This window comes from Humulus lupulus, chromosome 4, assembly GCF_963169125.1.
Source record: "Humulus lupulus chromosome 4, drHumLupu1.1, whole genome shotgun sequence".
Classification (NCBI taxonomy): Eukaryota; Viridiplantae; Streptophyta; class Magnoliopsida; order Rosales; family Cannabaceae; genus Humulus; species Humulus lupulus.
In genome coordinates this window covers 244,509,620-244,523,693 of record NC_084796.1, presented here as the reverse complement: position 1 = coordinate 244,523,693, position 14,074 = coordinate 244,509,620, and the positions used below count along the sequence as shown (strand labels likewise).

Here is a 14,074-nt window from a genome sequence, read left to right as displayed (position 1 = left end):
GATCTTGTTCCACAAAGAGATAGGTCATCTTCAAGAGTCTAAGCAAATCATGATGAGAGCTGCAGAACAATATGTCCTAGTAATTAGGCTTTTAAAAGATTTTCCTTCAGCAATTTTAACTTTAGAAGAAATATGGGAGAATATAAATATTGATGATGACTTACAAGCAGCCCTAAGATATTATTCTCTCATACTTAAGTTCACCTATGATTTAGAGTTTCAATTCACTAATGAGCAACAACATAGGATCTTCTTGAATCTTCCCCGAGGAAATTTTGAGGCTCAAGACAATGATGATTATAAGGAGATAGATGATGATATGCTAGATGAAGGATCGGATGTAGAAGATTCTGATTTTTAGAATAGCTAGTTTTTCATTATTTGTTTTGTTTATTTCTTTCTTTATTTATGATTGTAATAAGTGAAAATCTTTTTCCAAATGAATAACATGTTGTTTTTCTATCATGTATGAGTTTGATTTTATTTTCGCAATCATAATAAGTAATAAATAAAATGAATAATTACTAAGTTCAGTGAGGGTGGATACAAATCAATGAACCAAGTTTCCTTATTGAGAGTTAGGGGGCCTTAGTAGTGGGAACGATTTTACTGATCCCAGCCCTCCCTCAATATGGTTAACTTTGGAACAAAGATAAGTTTCGAGCCTGAGAATTAAGTCATATAGGATGATTAGAAACACACTTAGAAAATAAAGATGACTTGTTTTTCTAAGTATAGAAACCCACTCTAATAATAAATAAAGACCTATATAATTTTTTCATAAGAAGTCATAATAAATAGGTCCGAGATATGTTTGTTAATAATAAGTTTTTGCCTTAGAGCCTATTAGGGTAAGTTCTAACAAGTTCTCCACTGTTAGAACTTTTGGTGAAGATGTCGCTCCGAAGATCTGCACGCACCAACGGAAACGCCTCCAACGTTGTTCCAACGACCAATGATGCCCTCCAGTTCGCAGAAGAGAAGTACGTGCTACTACTAGCCGCAACGCGCCGACACCGTCAGTTGACAACATCACAGAAATCGCTAGATGGCGACAACAAGTCGAGGAACTCTTGCAGCAACAACGTCAACAGGCGCAGCCTCAGCCTCCGCCGCAACCGCAGCCGCAACTACAACAAATGGCCCTAGCACCCCAACAAGTTGGTCCATATGGGGGATGGCCAGTGATGAACTACGCGCCACATCCAATAACGAATATGGAGTCAGTGTATGAAAAGTTCCGCAAACAACACGCTCCAAACTTCGAAGGGACTATAGACCCCTTTGAGGCAGAAGAGTGGCTAAGGAATGTGGAGCCAATTCTTACGCACACGAACCTCAGTAAATACGGACCGCATATCCTGCGTCTCGTCATTACTCAAGAAGGATGCCAAAATATGGTGGGACTTAGTTCACCAGACTAACGATGTCACCACCATGATATGGACAAGATTTGTGGAACCGTTCCACAAGAAGTATTACACCTCGGCAGTCATCGCTAATGATAGAAGAATATGCTCGTCAGTTCAACAGATTAGTCAAGTTTGCACCAGAGTTGGTCCCAACCGACTTTACGAGGATGACCAAGTTCGTCAGAGGACTTAGACCAAAGATGGAATTAGGGGTTAAGCTAGCAGACCTGGGAACTACAACGAAAAGGATTCAGAGGAATGCTAAGAGGGATTAAACGATGGTTCCAGACCAAAGTCTTTGCATTGACCCAAGGAGGAACCCATGCTAGTAACAAGCATTTACAGGTCAGATCCTATCCTCGATAGTATATGTTCTAGTATCGCTTGATTGGTAGCAGTATACTCGTATATCTCGTTAGGAATGATAGAAAAACTAGACAAACCTAGTGAAAGATTTAGAACTAGGTTTGTAACCGAGCTGCCTTCGGGCAAAGTAGTTCTATCATCACGAATAGTACGAGGCGTACCGATCAAGATTGAGGCCATAGAACTAGAAGGAGACCTGATAGAGCTAGTGATCAAGGACTTCGACGTAATACTAGGCGTGGATCGGCTAGCACGACATGGCGCAACGATCAATTGCAGACGCAAGAAGGTGATGTTCGAGACTCCTGACGGCTAGAGACGATGCTTCATGGGACAAGCTTCAGGATTACGCACCCCGTTAGTGTCATCTCTCAAAGCTCAACAAAGGATAGAGAAAGGATGTCAAGCGTTCTTAGCCAGCATCACAAACGTGGAAAAGGGAGACGCCACTTAAGGATGGAGATGTTCGAGTTATACAAGAATTTCCAAAGGTATTTCCCGATGACTTGCCAGGATTGCCGCCAACTCAAGAGATAGACTTCACGATAGAATTAGTACCAGGCACCGAGCCTATCTCTAAGGCACCATACCGGATGGCACCCACGGAACTCAAGGAGTTAGAGACGCAGCTACAAGAATTCCTAGACTTAGGCCAAGCCATTCACCATGGGGAGCTCCGGTACTATTCGTGAAGAAGAAGGACGGAAGTATGCGCATGTGCATAGACTACCGTGAGCTGAATAAAGTAACAATTAAGAACAAATACCCGCTACCTTGGATTGATGATTTGTTTGATCAACTCCGAGGCGCGACTGTATTCTCTAAGCGATTTACGGTCCGGGTATCATCAGCTCAAGGTAAAAGGAGAAGATATTCCTAAGACAGCCTTTAGGACTCGTTATGGACATTACGAGTTGGTTATGTCTTTTGGTCTTGCTAAAGCACCAGCCGCGTTATGGACTTAATGAATAAGGTCTTCAAGGATTACTTAGATAAATTCGTCGTTGTATTCATCGACGATATCTTAGTATACTCCAAGGATGAAGTAGAGCACGAGGAACATTTAAGGATGATTTTGACGCGATTGAAGGAGCACCAACTCTACGCGAAGTTCAAGAAATGCGAGTTTTGGCTCTCACAAGTGGCGTTCCTCGGGCACATCATATCGAAAGACGGAGTTGCAGTAGATCCATCGAAGGTAGAGGCCGTGAAGGATTGGCCTAGACCAAAGAACGCGTCAGAAGTAAGAAGCTTCTTAGGGCTAGCAGGTTACTATAGAAAGTTGTAGAGGGCTTTTTCTAAGATAGCCACTCCACACACCAACCTGACCCGGAAGCAACAAAAGTTTAACTGGAACGATAAGTGTGAAGAAAGCTTCCAGTTGCTTAAAGATAAGCCTTGCTCAACACCAGTACTTAGTGTACCGACACCCGACGATAAGTTCGTTGTTTAATGCGATGCATCAAAGCTAGGATTGGGAAGCGTGCTGATGCAAAATGACAAGGTGATAGCCTACGCCTCACGTCAGTTAAAGGAGTATGAACAACACTATCCAACTCACGATATGGAGTTGGCAGCGGTGGTCTTTGCGTTAAAAATCTGGCGCCAGTATCTTTACGGAGAACGGTGCGAGATTTATACGGACCACAAAAGTTTAAAATACTTCTTTACTCAGAAGGAGCTTAACATGAGGCAGCGCCGGTGGTTGGAATTAGTAAAGGATTACGACTGCGAAATCCTATACCACCCGGGGAAGGCAAACGTAGTTGCCGATGCACTTAGCCGAAAAAGTTATGGGAACTTAGCAGCCTTATCCGGAATAGAAAAGCCACTACAACAGGAGCTTATCAGTGCCGGAATAGAAGTGGTTGTAGGCAAGCTGGCTAACTTGTCTATCCAATCGAATCTGCTAGAAGACATACGGAATGGTCAGAGACATGATGATTCGCTAGCAACGCACATGGATGCAGTCAGAGAAGGCAAGACTACAGATTTCTCAATAACCAGTCAAGGTTTATTGAGATATAAGGATCGGGTATGCGTGCCAGACGATCAAAGTATTAAGAAGACGATCCTAGAAGAAGCGCACAGCACCCCATACTCGGTTCATCCAGGGTCTACCAAGATGACTCATGACATCAAGGCAGTCTATTGGTGGCCAGGGATGAAGAAGGACATAGCGGAGTATGTATCTAAGTGTCTGGTATGCCAGCAAGTGAAGGCGGAGCATCAGCGGCCTGCAGGATTATTGCAACCGCTTAGCATACTGGAGTGGAAGTGGGACGATATAGCCATGGACTTCGTGACGGGTCTGCCAAAGACAAATAAGCAGCATGATTCTGCTTGGATAGTCATAGATAGACTAACCAAGTCGGCTCATTTTCTGCCTGTTAAGACTTCTTATACGGCAGACCAATATGCAGACATCTACATCCAAGAGATTGTACGATTGCATGGAATCCCCAAGACGATAGTATCAGATAGAGGATCAGTGTTTACGTCAAGATTTTGGAGAAGCTTACAGCAAGCCATGGGTACTAAGTTAAGTCTTAGTACATCTTTCCATCCTCAGACAGATGGGCAGTTAGAGCGTACGATTCAGATCTTAGAGGATATGCTACGTGCATGTGTACTTGACTTTGGAGGATCGTGGAACAAGTACTTACCGCTGATCGAGTTCTCGTACAACAATAGCTACCAGTCGACGATCGAGATGGCACCTTATGAGTTGCTATATGGAAGAAGGTGCCGATCACCGTTACACTGGGACGAGGTAGGAGAAAGGCAGCTTCTAGGGCCCGAAGCTGTTAGGCAAGCTCAAGAAGCAGTAACGCTTATTAGACAGCGTATGCTTGCTGCTCAAAGCCGTCAGAAAAGCTATGTGGATACCAAGCGACGCGATGTGGAGTTCCAAGTTGGAGATCAAGTCTTCCTGAAGATATCTCCTATGAAGGGTGTCAAGCGGTTCGGGAAGAAAGGCAAGCTTAGTCCCCGATTCATAGGTCCTTTTGAGATATTGGACAAAGTGGGACCAGTTGCGTATAGACTAGCCCTACCGCCAGCACTAGCCGATAGTCACAACGTCTTCCACATTTCGATGCTACGCAAATATGTGTCAGACCCATCTCACGTCCTCAAGTACGATACCATAGCGCTCCAGAAAGACTTAAGTTACGAGGAACGACCGGTTAGCATCCTAGATAGGGGGATGAAGCAGTTACGGTCCAAGAGCTTTCCTATAGTCAAAGTCTTATGGAGTAATAGTTCTGAACGCGAGGCCACGTGGGAGTTGGAAGAAGACATGCAAGGCCGGTATCCGGAGTTATTTGGTAAGTAAATTTCGAGGACGAAATTCTTTTTAGTAGGGGAGAATTGTAGAGTCCAAGAACTTTACTTAGCTAATTGTTAGTAGTATTATAGTATATTTAGTGTTATCCTTGTTACTTTGGATTTTTGGTTCAGATCGGGAGTTATTTGGACACTCATAGTAGTACTTATAGATTTTCTAAGTTTAACCTATAGTTTAAGAATATTAAGTATAACCTAAGGTTTGATTAATGTGACTGATATTAAGGATTATATTATTATATAATAAGGCTTAGACATCAACCAATAGGATTTTAAGCACATGTTTTGAATGGTAATTGAGGATTAAGTATTTTTGAGGATTAAATTAAATAAGGGTAAAGTTTGAATGTTATAGGGTCAGTCAGCAGCTTTGAGTACGTTGAGGGCTTAGTCAAGGCTGTTTACTCCATTCAAACTTAGCTAAAAATGTGTAAATTCGTGTTTAAATATTCAGCGTATGCCGATATATCACAGCTATAGGGGGCGATATATCGCAGCACGTAGATACGGAAAACACGAATCGATGAACGGTCGCCTCGGGAACAAAGGTCCAGGCGATATATCGCCTATAGGGGGCGATATATCGCCTCCACCAGCATGTTTTCAAATACTTTTGAATTCTTTTCCTTTCAGCCATTCAAACTCCTTCAACAGTCCAGCATCTTTTGAACGAGTCTTCAGCCTCTGCTGAACGATTATTCAAATGATTTTCACCTAAAAAGCCATTATTTTTATTCAAGTAAAATCAAGATATTTTCATTCCCAAACTCTATAAATAGGACCTAGTACCCAGCCATTATTCACCATTTGCTCTAAGTTCAGAAGCTGCTAGTGTTAAGTGAGTGTGAGAGTGTAAACACTTGGTTTGGGGAAAAACTATAAGCTTAAACATCATAAGCTTATCAAACACTTTGGGAAGTGAGTTCTATAGTATTTCGGTGGAGGTTAGATTGATCTTGCAATCTTTGAGGTAAACCCAAAACTCTAGTTCCTTTCTGTATTTTATGTTATTTCCTTTCTCAAAACCTTCTACTCAGTCCCCTAACCTTATTCTTATTTTGGTTAGGGAATCCAAGCTCTTAAGCATATAAGTCGGTAAGTATATTTTTTTTATGGTTTAGTTTTTCCATCTCTTTCATTTCATCTCCTTTCTTAGACTCACTCTTTCTTATGGTTTTAAGAGTGTTCCAAAAGTCCCAACTCAGTCCAAAATCCCGGTAACTTTGGTAAGGAAAATAGGCTAGAATCAACATGTTATGTGCTTATGTTATCTATATGTGTTATGTTATTAAAAGTGTTATGATATGTATATGTGTATGTTTGTAGGCTTGGGCATATGACCCATATGACTAACAAGACCCCAAATGGGTTATGGGCATATGACCTACTTAGCTAGTAGGACCCCACTAATCCCATGGGCATATGCTTGTTTAGTCTATGGGACCCCAAGTAATAATGGCCATTATAATAAGTGTATGTTATATGTATTATGTTAAGTCTTTATGTTTTCTTATGAAATTATGTATATGATTTTGTGTTAGATTTTCCTTGCTGGGCATTAGGCTCATTCCTTTCTGTTTTATGTGCAGGAAAATAAGCTTTAGAGGCGGTAAGATTCGTGACGCTTGGAGGATATGTATCGATGATGAATGGAGTCAAGGGGCCGAGCGTTAATCGATTCGAGGATGTAGTTTCGATTTTATGTCTTTTTATATGTATTTTCCGCACTAATTATGTAATGCTTTATTATTTTAAATTATGTTTTTGTTTTAAAGACAATGGGATCCCATATCCGTTTTGGTATTTACTTTGTAAATAACTCTTATTTTGCAAGTTATTCAATAAATTATGGTATTTTCGTAAAAATGTAAGTTTTATGTATAGTTTCGTTAATGGTCCAAATAGTCTAGATTAGTGGGTCATTACATTTAGTGTACTAAAAGCACGTTTTCCTATATTGAAGATGATGCCACCTTACAAATTGAGTAGACAACCTTTGATAGTTATTGCTTGCTGCACTCTTCATAATTTTATTCGTCAACCCACACAGTATGATCTTATGTTTAGAGAATGGGAAGAGAAAGAACTTGAGGGTGAAGACAACTTAGAGGAAGCTAACACTAGTGTGTCAAGATGTGAAGTCAATTTATCTGATGAATCTGCTGCAGCAATGGCAAGATGTCGAGATTGTATTGCTCAAGCTATGTGGACAGCTTATAATAATATAAATTAGTCAACTATATTTTATTACTATAAAATAATTTTAGTATTCAAATTGTGTTTATGGGGACATATTGTAGATTAATGGTGATTTTCTATATACTTTAGATTAAATATTTTATTTAAAATTTAAAATTTCTCATATTTTTTAAGCATTATAATATTTTATTGATATTTTACTTGTAAAAATTATTTAGATATTTTTTAGATTATATATTTTTTCAAACAATATGATATATTGTTAATTTATATGAAAATTAGCAATATTATAACTAAGTTAGATTAAATATGTATGTGACATATTGCATTTTTATTAAAAAAATCATAATAATAAGTATTAAAACAATTATTGTAAAAAAAATATGTTTTCTAAAAACTGCTTGTTTTTTTATCATCCAAACATGTTTTTAGTTTTTTGGTTTTTGAAAACTGTTTTTAGAAAACAATAGCCAAACACCATTATATTTTGAAAACTACAAAAACTATTTTCTATTCTCATTTTTTAGAACACAATTTTGAAAACAGAAAACATAAAACAATGCCAAACACTTATTTTGTTTTGGGTTCTTGTAGCCATTGGACAATTTATCTTGCTAGAATGTCTTACCTAGTTGGCATACTTGTAATTTAATTGGATACTTGTTTTTTTAAATGGTTTTCCTTGACAACATTCATTACACTAGTATTTAATCTCGAACAACATTTATTAAAATTATATACAACTTTTCTTAAAGAAAAATTATAAATATTTTTCAAAGGAAAAATTATTACTGATCAATAAAGATTACTTGTAAGAAATAAAGTTCTCAAATTTAAACGAACGATAAAAAAAAAAAAAATACTAAAATAAGTCTAATTACTGACTCGAAACATAAACATTCCTAGCTAGTATATACTACTTTTATGAAAGACCAAAACACACGAAAAAGTGTCTAGCTCTATCAATCTATCTCGTTATATGGGCAATGAAAGAATGCCATTCCATACGAGTGACTCCTCCTTCAGCTGTAGACTTTCTAACTTCAGCACCCAACTCCTCAGCCCTCTTTCTGATCTCACCACCTTCCTCTGAGGCCATTAATGTCCTCACAGCTCTGTCAATCATGGATGAAGTCACCAACTCATCTCTCTGACCCCATTCCATAACAGCCACACCCACTTTGAGAACTTCCGTAAGTAAGAGAGCATTCACAGGTTGATCAAATTCCATGGGCCATGCTGCTATAGGCACTCCCATACTTATGCTTTCCATGCATGAGTTCCATCCACAATGACTCATAAACCCACCTATGGATTTGTGCCCTAAAATCTCCACTTGGCACACCCATTTCGTCACCACCATTCCCATTCCCTTTCCCCTCATTCTTTCCTCAAACCCACTTGGAAGTTTAGATAGCTCACCCTCGTATCCATTGCTGAAACTATCTAATCTATCTTCATCTCTCAACACCCACATAAACTTTACCCCACTCTGCTCCAAACCAAGAGCAATCTCTTTGATCTTCTCCTCAGAAAAAGTAGTAGTTGTTCCAAAAGATATATACAAGACACTGTTGGGCTCTTGTTTGTCTAGCCACCCCAATAAGCACTTGTCATCATCCCTGGCCTCCTTAAAGACTGTCGTTTGGTGCAAGGGCCCCACTGCCCAAATCTTCTTCTCTCCTTTGAGTACGTAGTTTGCTACATGTTCGAGGAAAGAGCCTTCAATAGCCTTACAAGAGTTGTGGAGCTGACCAACCTGACTTTTCATCTGTTTAAACTCATGTTTTATAAATTCATAGAACTCATGAGTGTAACAAGATTCCACAGAGGGAATATTCTTTATTGGGATGATGTCGTACTGTCCTATGGCAGCGAACGCGTAGGTGAACATTGGGAAAACAGAGCCACAATTGACAGCATAGGCTTCTGCGTTTGGTAGAGAAACAAAATCTTGAACCACTGAAGTCATCAGAACATCATGAACAACGACAAGTCGTTTCACGTTTGACGAGAGTGATCGGAGAAGTGCAGCGACTGGCTCGCGGAGGAGCTTGACGGTTTCGGATAACTTTATTCCGGAGCAGAGGTTGGGTGGTAATGGTGTAGTTCGGATTAATGGGAAGTTATGAAAATGGATTTTTGTTAATTCTCTAAGAGGGTTTATGGATCGAGACTTGACTTGAGAATTGTGGAGAGTAGAGCTAACGTAGTGGACAGGGATGTTGTATGAGGAAACGACATGGGAGAGTTGAAGGAGGTGGTTGAGGTGGCTTTGAGCTAATAATGGAACCATCACTACCACAACTGATGATGGTGATGAGCTTGATGAATCTTTGAGGTGGTGATCAGTAGTCGCCATTAAAACAGTTGGTTAGGAAAGGAGTTTTTTTTTTCTTTTACTTCTTTCCTTAAAATTCTTTATATCATCATATTGAAATTTTCTGTGGGTACAACTTACAATAATTAATATAATTTCCTAATAACAGTGGCAGAACAAAGATTCAACAAAACGAAAAAGACATCAGAGAAACTTATACTAAGTAATCTCTGCTATTTAAACTAATAGCCTACAGCAACTGGGAAGCAAGAAACTAGAGGCTGGCAGGAACCATGCACTAACAACTAGAGAAAACTAGGATGAGCAGACCACAGAAACACAAAACAATATAATGCAATCTCTAATTGCATTATACGCTCTGTTAGCTAACTATATGGTGAAAAAGATGATTTATATAAGGTTAATTTTAAGTGGGTTTTGTGGTGTACAACTACTAATAACTTTGTCTGACTGAATTTTATATTTATTTTCTTTTGGGATTTTGACTTTGATGGAATATTGACAACAACCTTAATTAGATGTGTTTGACAATGTTAACTATAGCTATTAAACTTTAAATTATATTGTTTTGTTAATTCTCTGAAGTCATTGGAATATACTCTTCACATAACAACTTTATTATCCACTTGGCACAAAGTGAGCCATTGGCAATGTGGAGGTTTTTTTTCTTCCATAATTGTAGAGCATTTATTTTGGGACCTTTATGCGTGCCATTTTGGGTTTCTGTATTGAAAAACATAATGTGTTAGTGAGTAATAACATTTAATTATTGAGATATTCTAACAATCTATATTTCAAAAGTTATGCTAAGAAGATGCACGACCATGAGAGTTATAGAAGCAATGAGGACGATCCAAGTAAAGATATGAAGCTATCAAGGCTGTTGTCCTGTCCATTTACGAGGTTTAATTCTTGTTCTAGCTCAAAAGTCTCACTCTCATATACTGATTCAGTTCTGACTTTTTTTGAGGTAAAATTAGCTTTTTTCTCGTTCTCCTTTCCGAGAATTGTCAAAGAAACAAAGCTTGAAGGATTAGAGTGCTGCACTTTCTAAAAAATTTGTATAAATGAGTTCACACTTTACAAATGTTGCATTGATAGATGAATTTTTACAGAATGTATTCAAGTTTGTTCTTGGAGAATGAGATTGTTCTTTTTTCCGAATTGAGAAAAAGATAGCAACTGTGAGAATTACACTGCTACAAGGAAATCAATTGAGATGGAAACTTGTCATGTTCATTGTGAGGTTAATGTGAAATTCAATTTATTCTGTGTACGACCAACTAGAGCAGAGAGATACTTTAACATGCAATGTATAAATGTTTTAATTCATATCAATTTACTTTTCTATTAGCATTGCCAGAATTTATCATCATTAATTGCTTGAAGGTATATCCAAATAAGGGTCTAGAAACGTTTCCACAAGTAGTTCTCTACTTTCACTTCTATAATTACTGTTGAAATGAGAGTTCTCTTATTTTGGTGATTTTAAGTAATGACTGTCCAGAAATCTTTAAAATACCTCATCCTGCTTTACACAATTAGCCATTATCAACTTTCTAATTTTTAGTTTTGTAATTAAGAATCCATGGAGGGCAAAGTGAAATTTATATAACTTAAACACATTTATCTTATCTAGATTCTAGACCTACGATGAGATATGCATCTAGACCTATGATGAGCTATGCATCTAGAAGGGAAGCAAACAATATTCCTTTTCTTTACCATAGTATTTTCTTATGTATTTATTGACTTCTTCATTTCTTCAATTTCTTTTTTATCTATACTTTTGTAGTTTAATTTTCCAAACAAAGACAATGTTGAGCTGGTTCAAGTTCTATTGGTAGCAGAGAAATGTCTAAAAAAGTCTTGTCAGCACAATGAGCTGCACTCATTGTTAGAATTTTATATGGACTAATATAATTACAAACGTAATTCCATTATCACAATCATTTTTTTGAGTGCCTACGAATAGTTAAAGACCATGATGGGATGGTTAATATTAATCTAATTGCATTTGAGGCACATGGTAGCACCCTAAAGACTATAGGTTGACCCATTAAACCATAGTGCACCATATCTAATAATATAAGCCCAATAGGCCTAATATACCCCTTAGGGTAAGAAGGCATACGAGACATATATATAGAACATATATGTTGTTGGGTGAAGATAAGCATGTGGGATTGTGGTAAGGGTTTGCTATCCATTAGGTCCCTCTTGCATTTTGCACTTGTTTTTTAGGTGAATTAAAGATTGCTAAGGGAGGAAATGGCTCAAGAAGGGATTGGCAATATGGGAGGTATGCTCTCTAGATTCTAAATCAATGCTCAAAATAAAATGTGTTCTTGGATTGTTGCATGAGCATATAATGTTGTTTTGAATCTGATTTATGGATTTAATGCTCATAATATTGTTTACAATTTATCACTCATGGTTCAAAATGTTCTAGTTTTCCAGGTATGCAAGTCAATTTTCAATCCTTAATCAGTACATGATTATTTTGGTAATCAAATGTGTGTCAACTATTTGACAGCTTTTATGTTTTCATGATAACCGGATGCTTCTTTCTAGACTTCATATCTAAATGTTAGCTAGGAACATCTTGGTACCTCTTAGATTTGTTGGTCTATTGGTTTGGTTTGTTCATCTATTGGTAATCTGTATTGCAGGGATGGTTATGAATATTTTCACCAGAAGAGTATTGAGACAATCTGCTGGAAAAAGAATTGAAAGAAATTTATACTTCCCTTTCACATGATGCTTGTTTGGAGAATTTCGCAGGGTAAGCTTCCAACTGAAGATGTGTTGGTGCAGTATAGCCTTTCTTTTGCCTCGGTATGTCACCTTCTAATTGCAAAGGCTTTTGAATAGGTTTTGCTGATCCTCTTCATCCGGGGTTTTCTCATGTTGCTGGGATGTTGTCATTGATTAGGGTGATTGGGCTTGCTTGGATTAGATCTTGGCTGCAAGAGTCTTTTATACAAGCTTATTCTACCAGACCCCTTGGTGTTTGAGTCCAACCATAGTTGTTGGCTGAATCAATTCAGTCAAATGGAGGTTCCTGTTTTTCATATTTACCATGAGATTAATCAAGTGCTTGGTTAATTAGTTAAAGACCTTATATCTTTTTAGTAATTGATAACCATAATTGTTTTCTTTTCAATTTTCTATGTATTTTTATTTATAAGGATCCTGTGGCCAATATTGGTTTGACAATAATACTATACGAATAAAGAATTTATACAGATGCCTTCAATTAGTTAGTAAGTTGCTGCTGTTAGTGCATAGGATGTAAAGAATCGGAATAATGCAAGGAAACAAGGTTTACCATGTAAAATAAATTGAAACAAATTTGACATGTCTTTAAAGGAAACACGGTTTCCATTAAATGGAAGTTTATCTTGAGAGGGTTGGTAATATTAGTTTGATGAATGCTGGTTGTTGTTTTGAATTGTAAACTTTTAATTTGACATGGTAGGCTGTGATCTTTACATTATGTATTTATGTATCGTAGTGAGTTATGTTTCCTATTCTAATGGCATGTTTATGTTGTTAGCCTGCTAATTTTTGAAGGGTGCGTATGACAGTTGAAGCCATGATGCATCTCATCTGATAACTTCAGAAAATTTGGAACTTATTCAGGTATGTCAGATGTATTAGTTGATATCCGATTGTTAGGGTCTGGTTCAATCTTGGTTATGATTTTCTTTGGCTTTATATTTATAGGGAAAGTTAATGTTTTTTGTAATCTTTTCATAATCTTGTAGGCATTGTCTGGTGAAGCCTCATCTGTTCAGAAAAGCATGTCAAAGAAGACAATTATTGGTGCCAAGCGCCCCCTTGAGCGGAGTCATGAAAATTATGCAATGGATACTATCCCAATTCATCCTGCCCAGGTAGGTAATAACTTCATATTCTACCATGACATTATATTACTGCATATAAGGATTTTAATAATTAGGAAGTTTTTTTTATTGATTCGTAGTTGCTCATATGACATATCTTATACTCAAATAACATCAGGCAATATGTGTACCTGTGTACCCGAAGAACAATGATCAAAGGTGGAAGTGAGCAGAGGCCAAGTTGCCACCACCCAAATGGTTACATTTTCAGTCATCCAATTGATGAGATGACAGGATGCAAACAAAGCTTTGAAGCTCAAAGTTGTGATGAAGATTGGCCTCTGTCTGATTATGAGCATTTTGAAAGAGTGAGTGAGGACTGGTGAAGGAAGTCTTGCTGATGAAGCTGTTCTTATGTTTTTTTTTTATTGCTTTTGCTTTGATGCTTTTGTGGACTTGTCGTGATTTTCAGCTCATTTCTACTGCTGTAATACATTTTTGAGAGTGATATTTATACTCTCTTTTGGGGAATGAAAGACCTATCTGTCATATTTTGCAAA

The 14,074-nt window shown here is 37.6% G+C and overlaps 1 protein-coding gene and 1 long non-coding RNA gene across 3 annotated transcripts; one reads left to right on the top strand and one right to left on the bottom strand.

Annotated features, from left to right (window-relative positions):
• Positions 1-8,292: 8,292 nt before the first annotated feature.
• Positions 8,293-9,687, bottom strand: LOC133833113 (zeatin O-glucosyltransferase-like). Its single transcript, XM_062263370.1, has one exon. It carries the CDS (start codon positions 9,685-9,687, stop codon positions 8,293-8,295), a length of 1,395 nt encoding a protein of 464 aa, XP_062119354.1.
• Positions 9,688-11,863: 2,176 nt separating this feature from the next.
• Positions 11,864-14,068, top strand: LOC133831484 (uncharacterized). Of its 2 annotated transcripts, none has more exons than XR_009892516.1 (6): positions 11,864-11,968; positions 12,339-12,451; positions 12,541-12,726; positions 13,226-13,311; positions 13,437-13,565; positions 13,693-14,068. It is a non-coding gene; the product is annotated as an uncharacterized LOC133831484 (long non-coding RNA). The 2 variants fall into 2 exon arrangements; XR_009892517.1 differs by lacking the exon at positions 11,864-11,968 and adding an exon at positions 12,095-12,126.
• Positions 14,069-14,074: the final 6 nt, after the last annotated feature.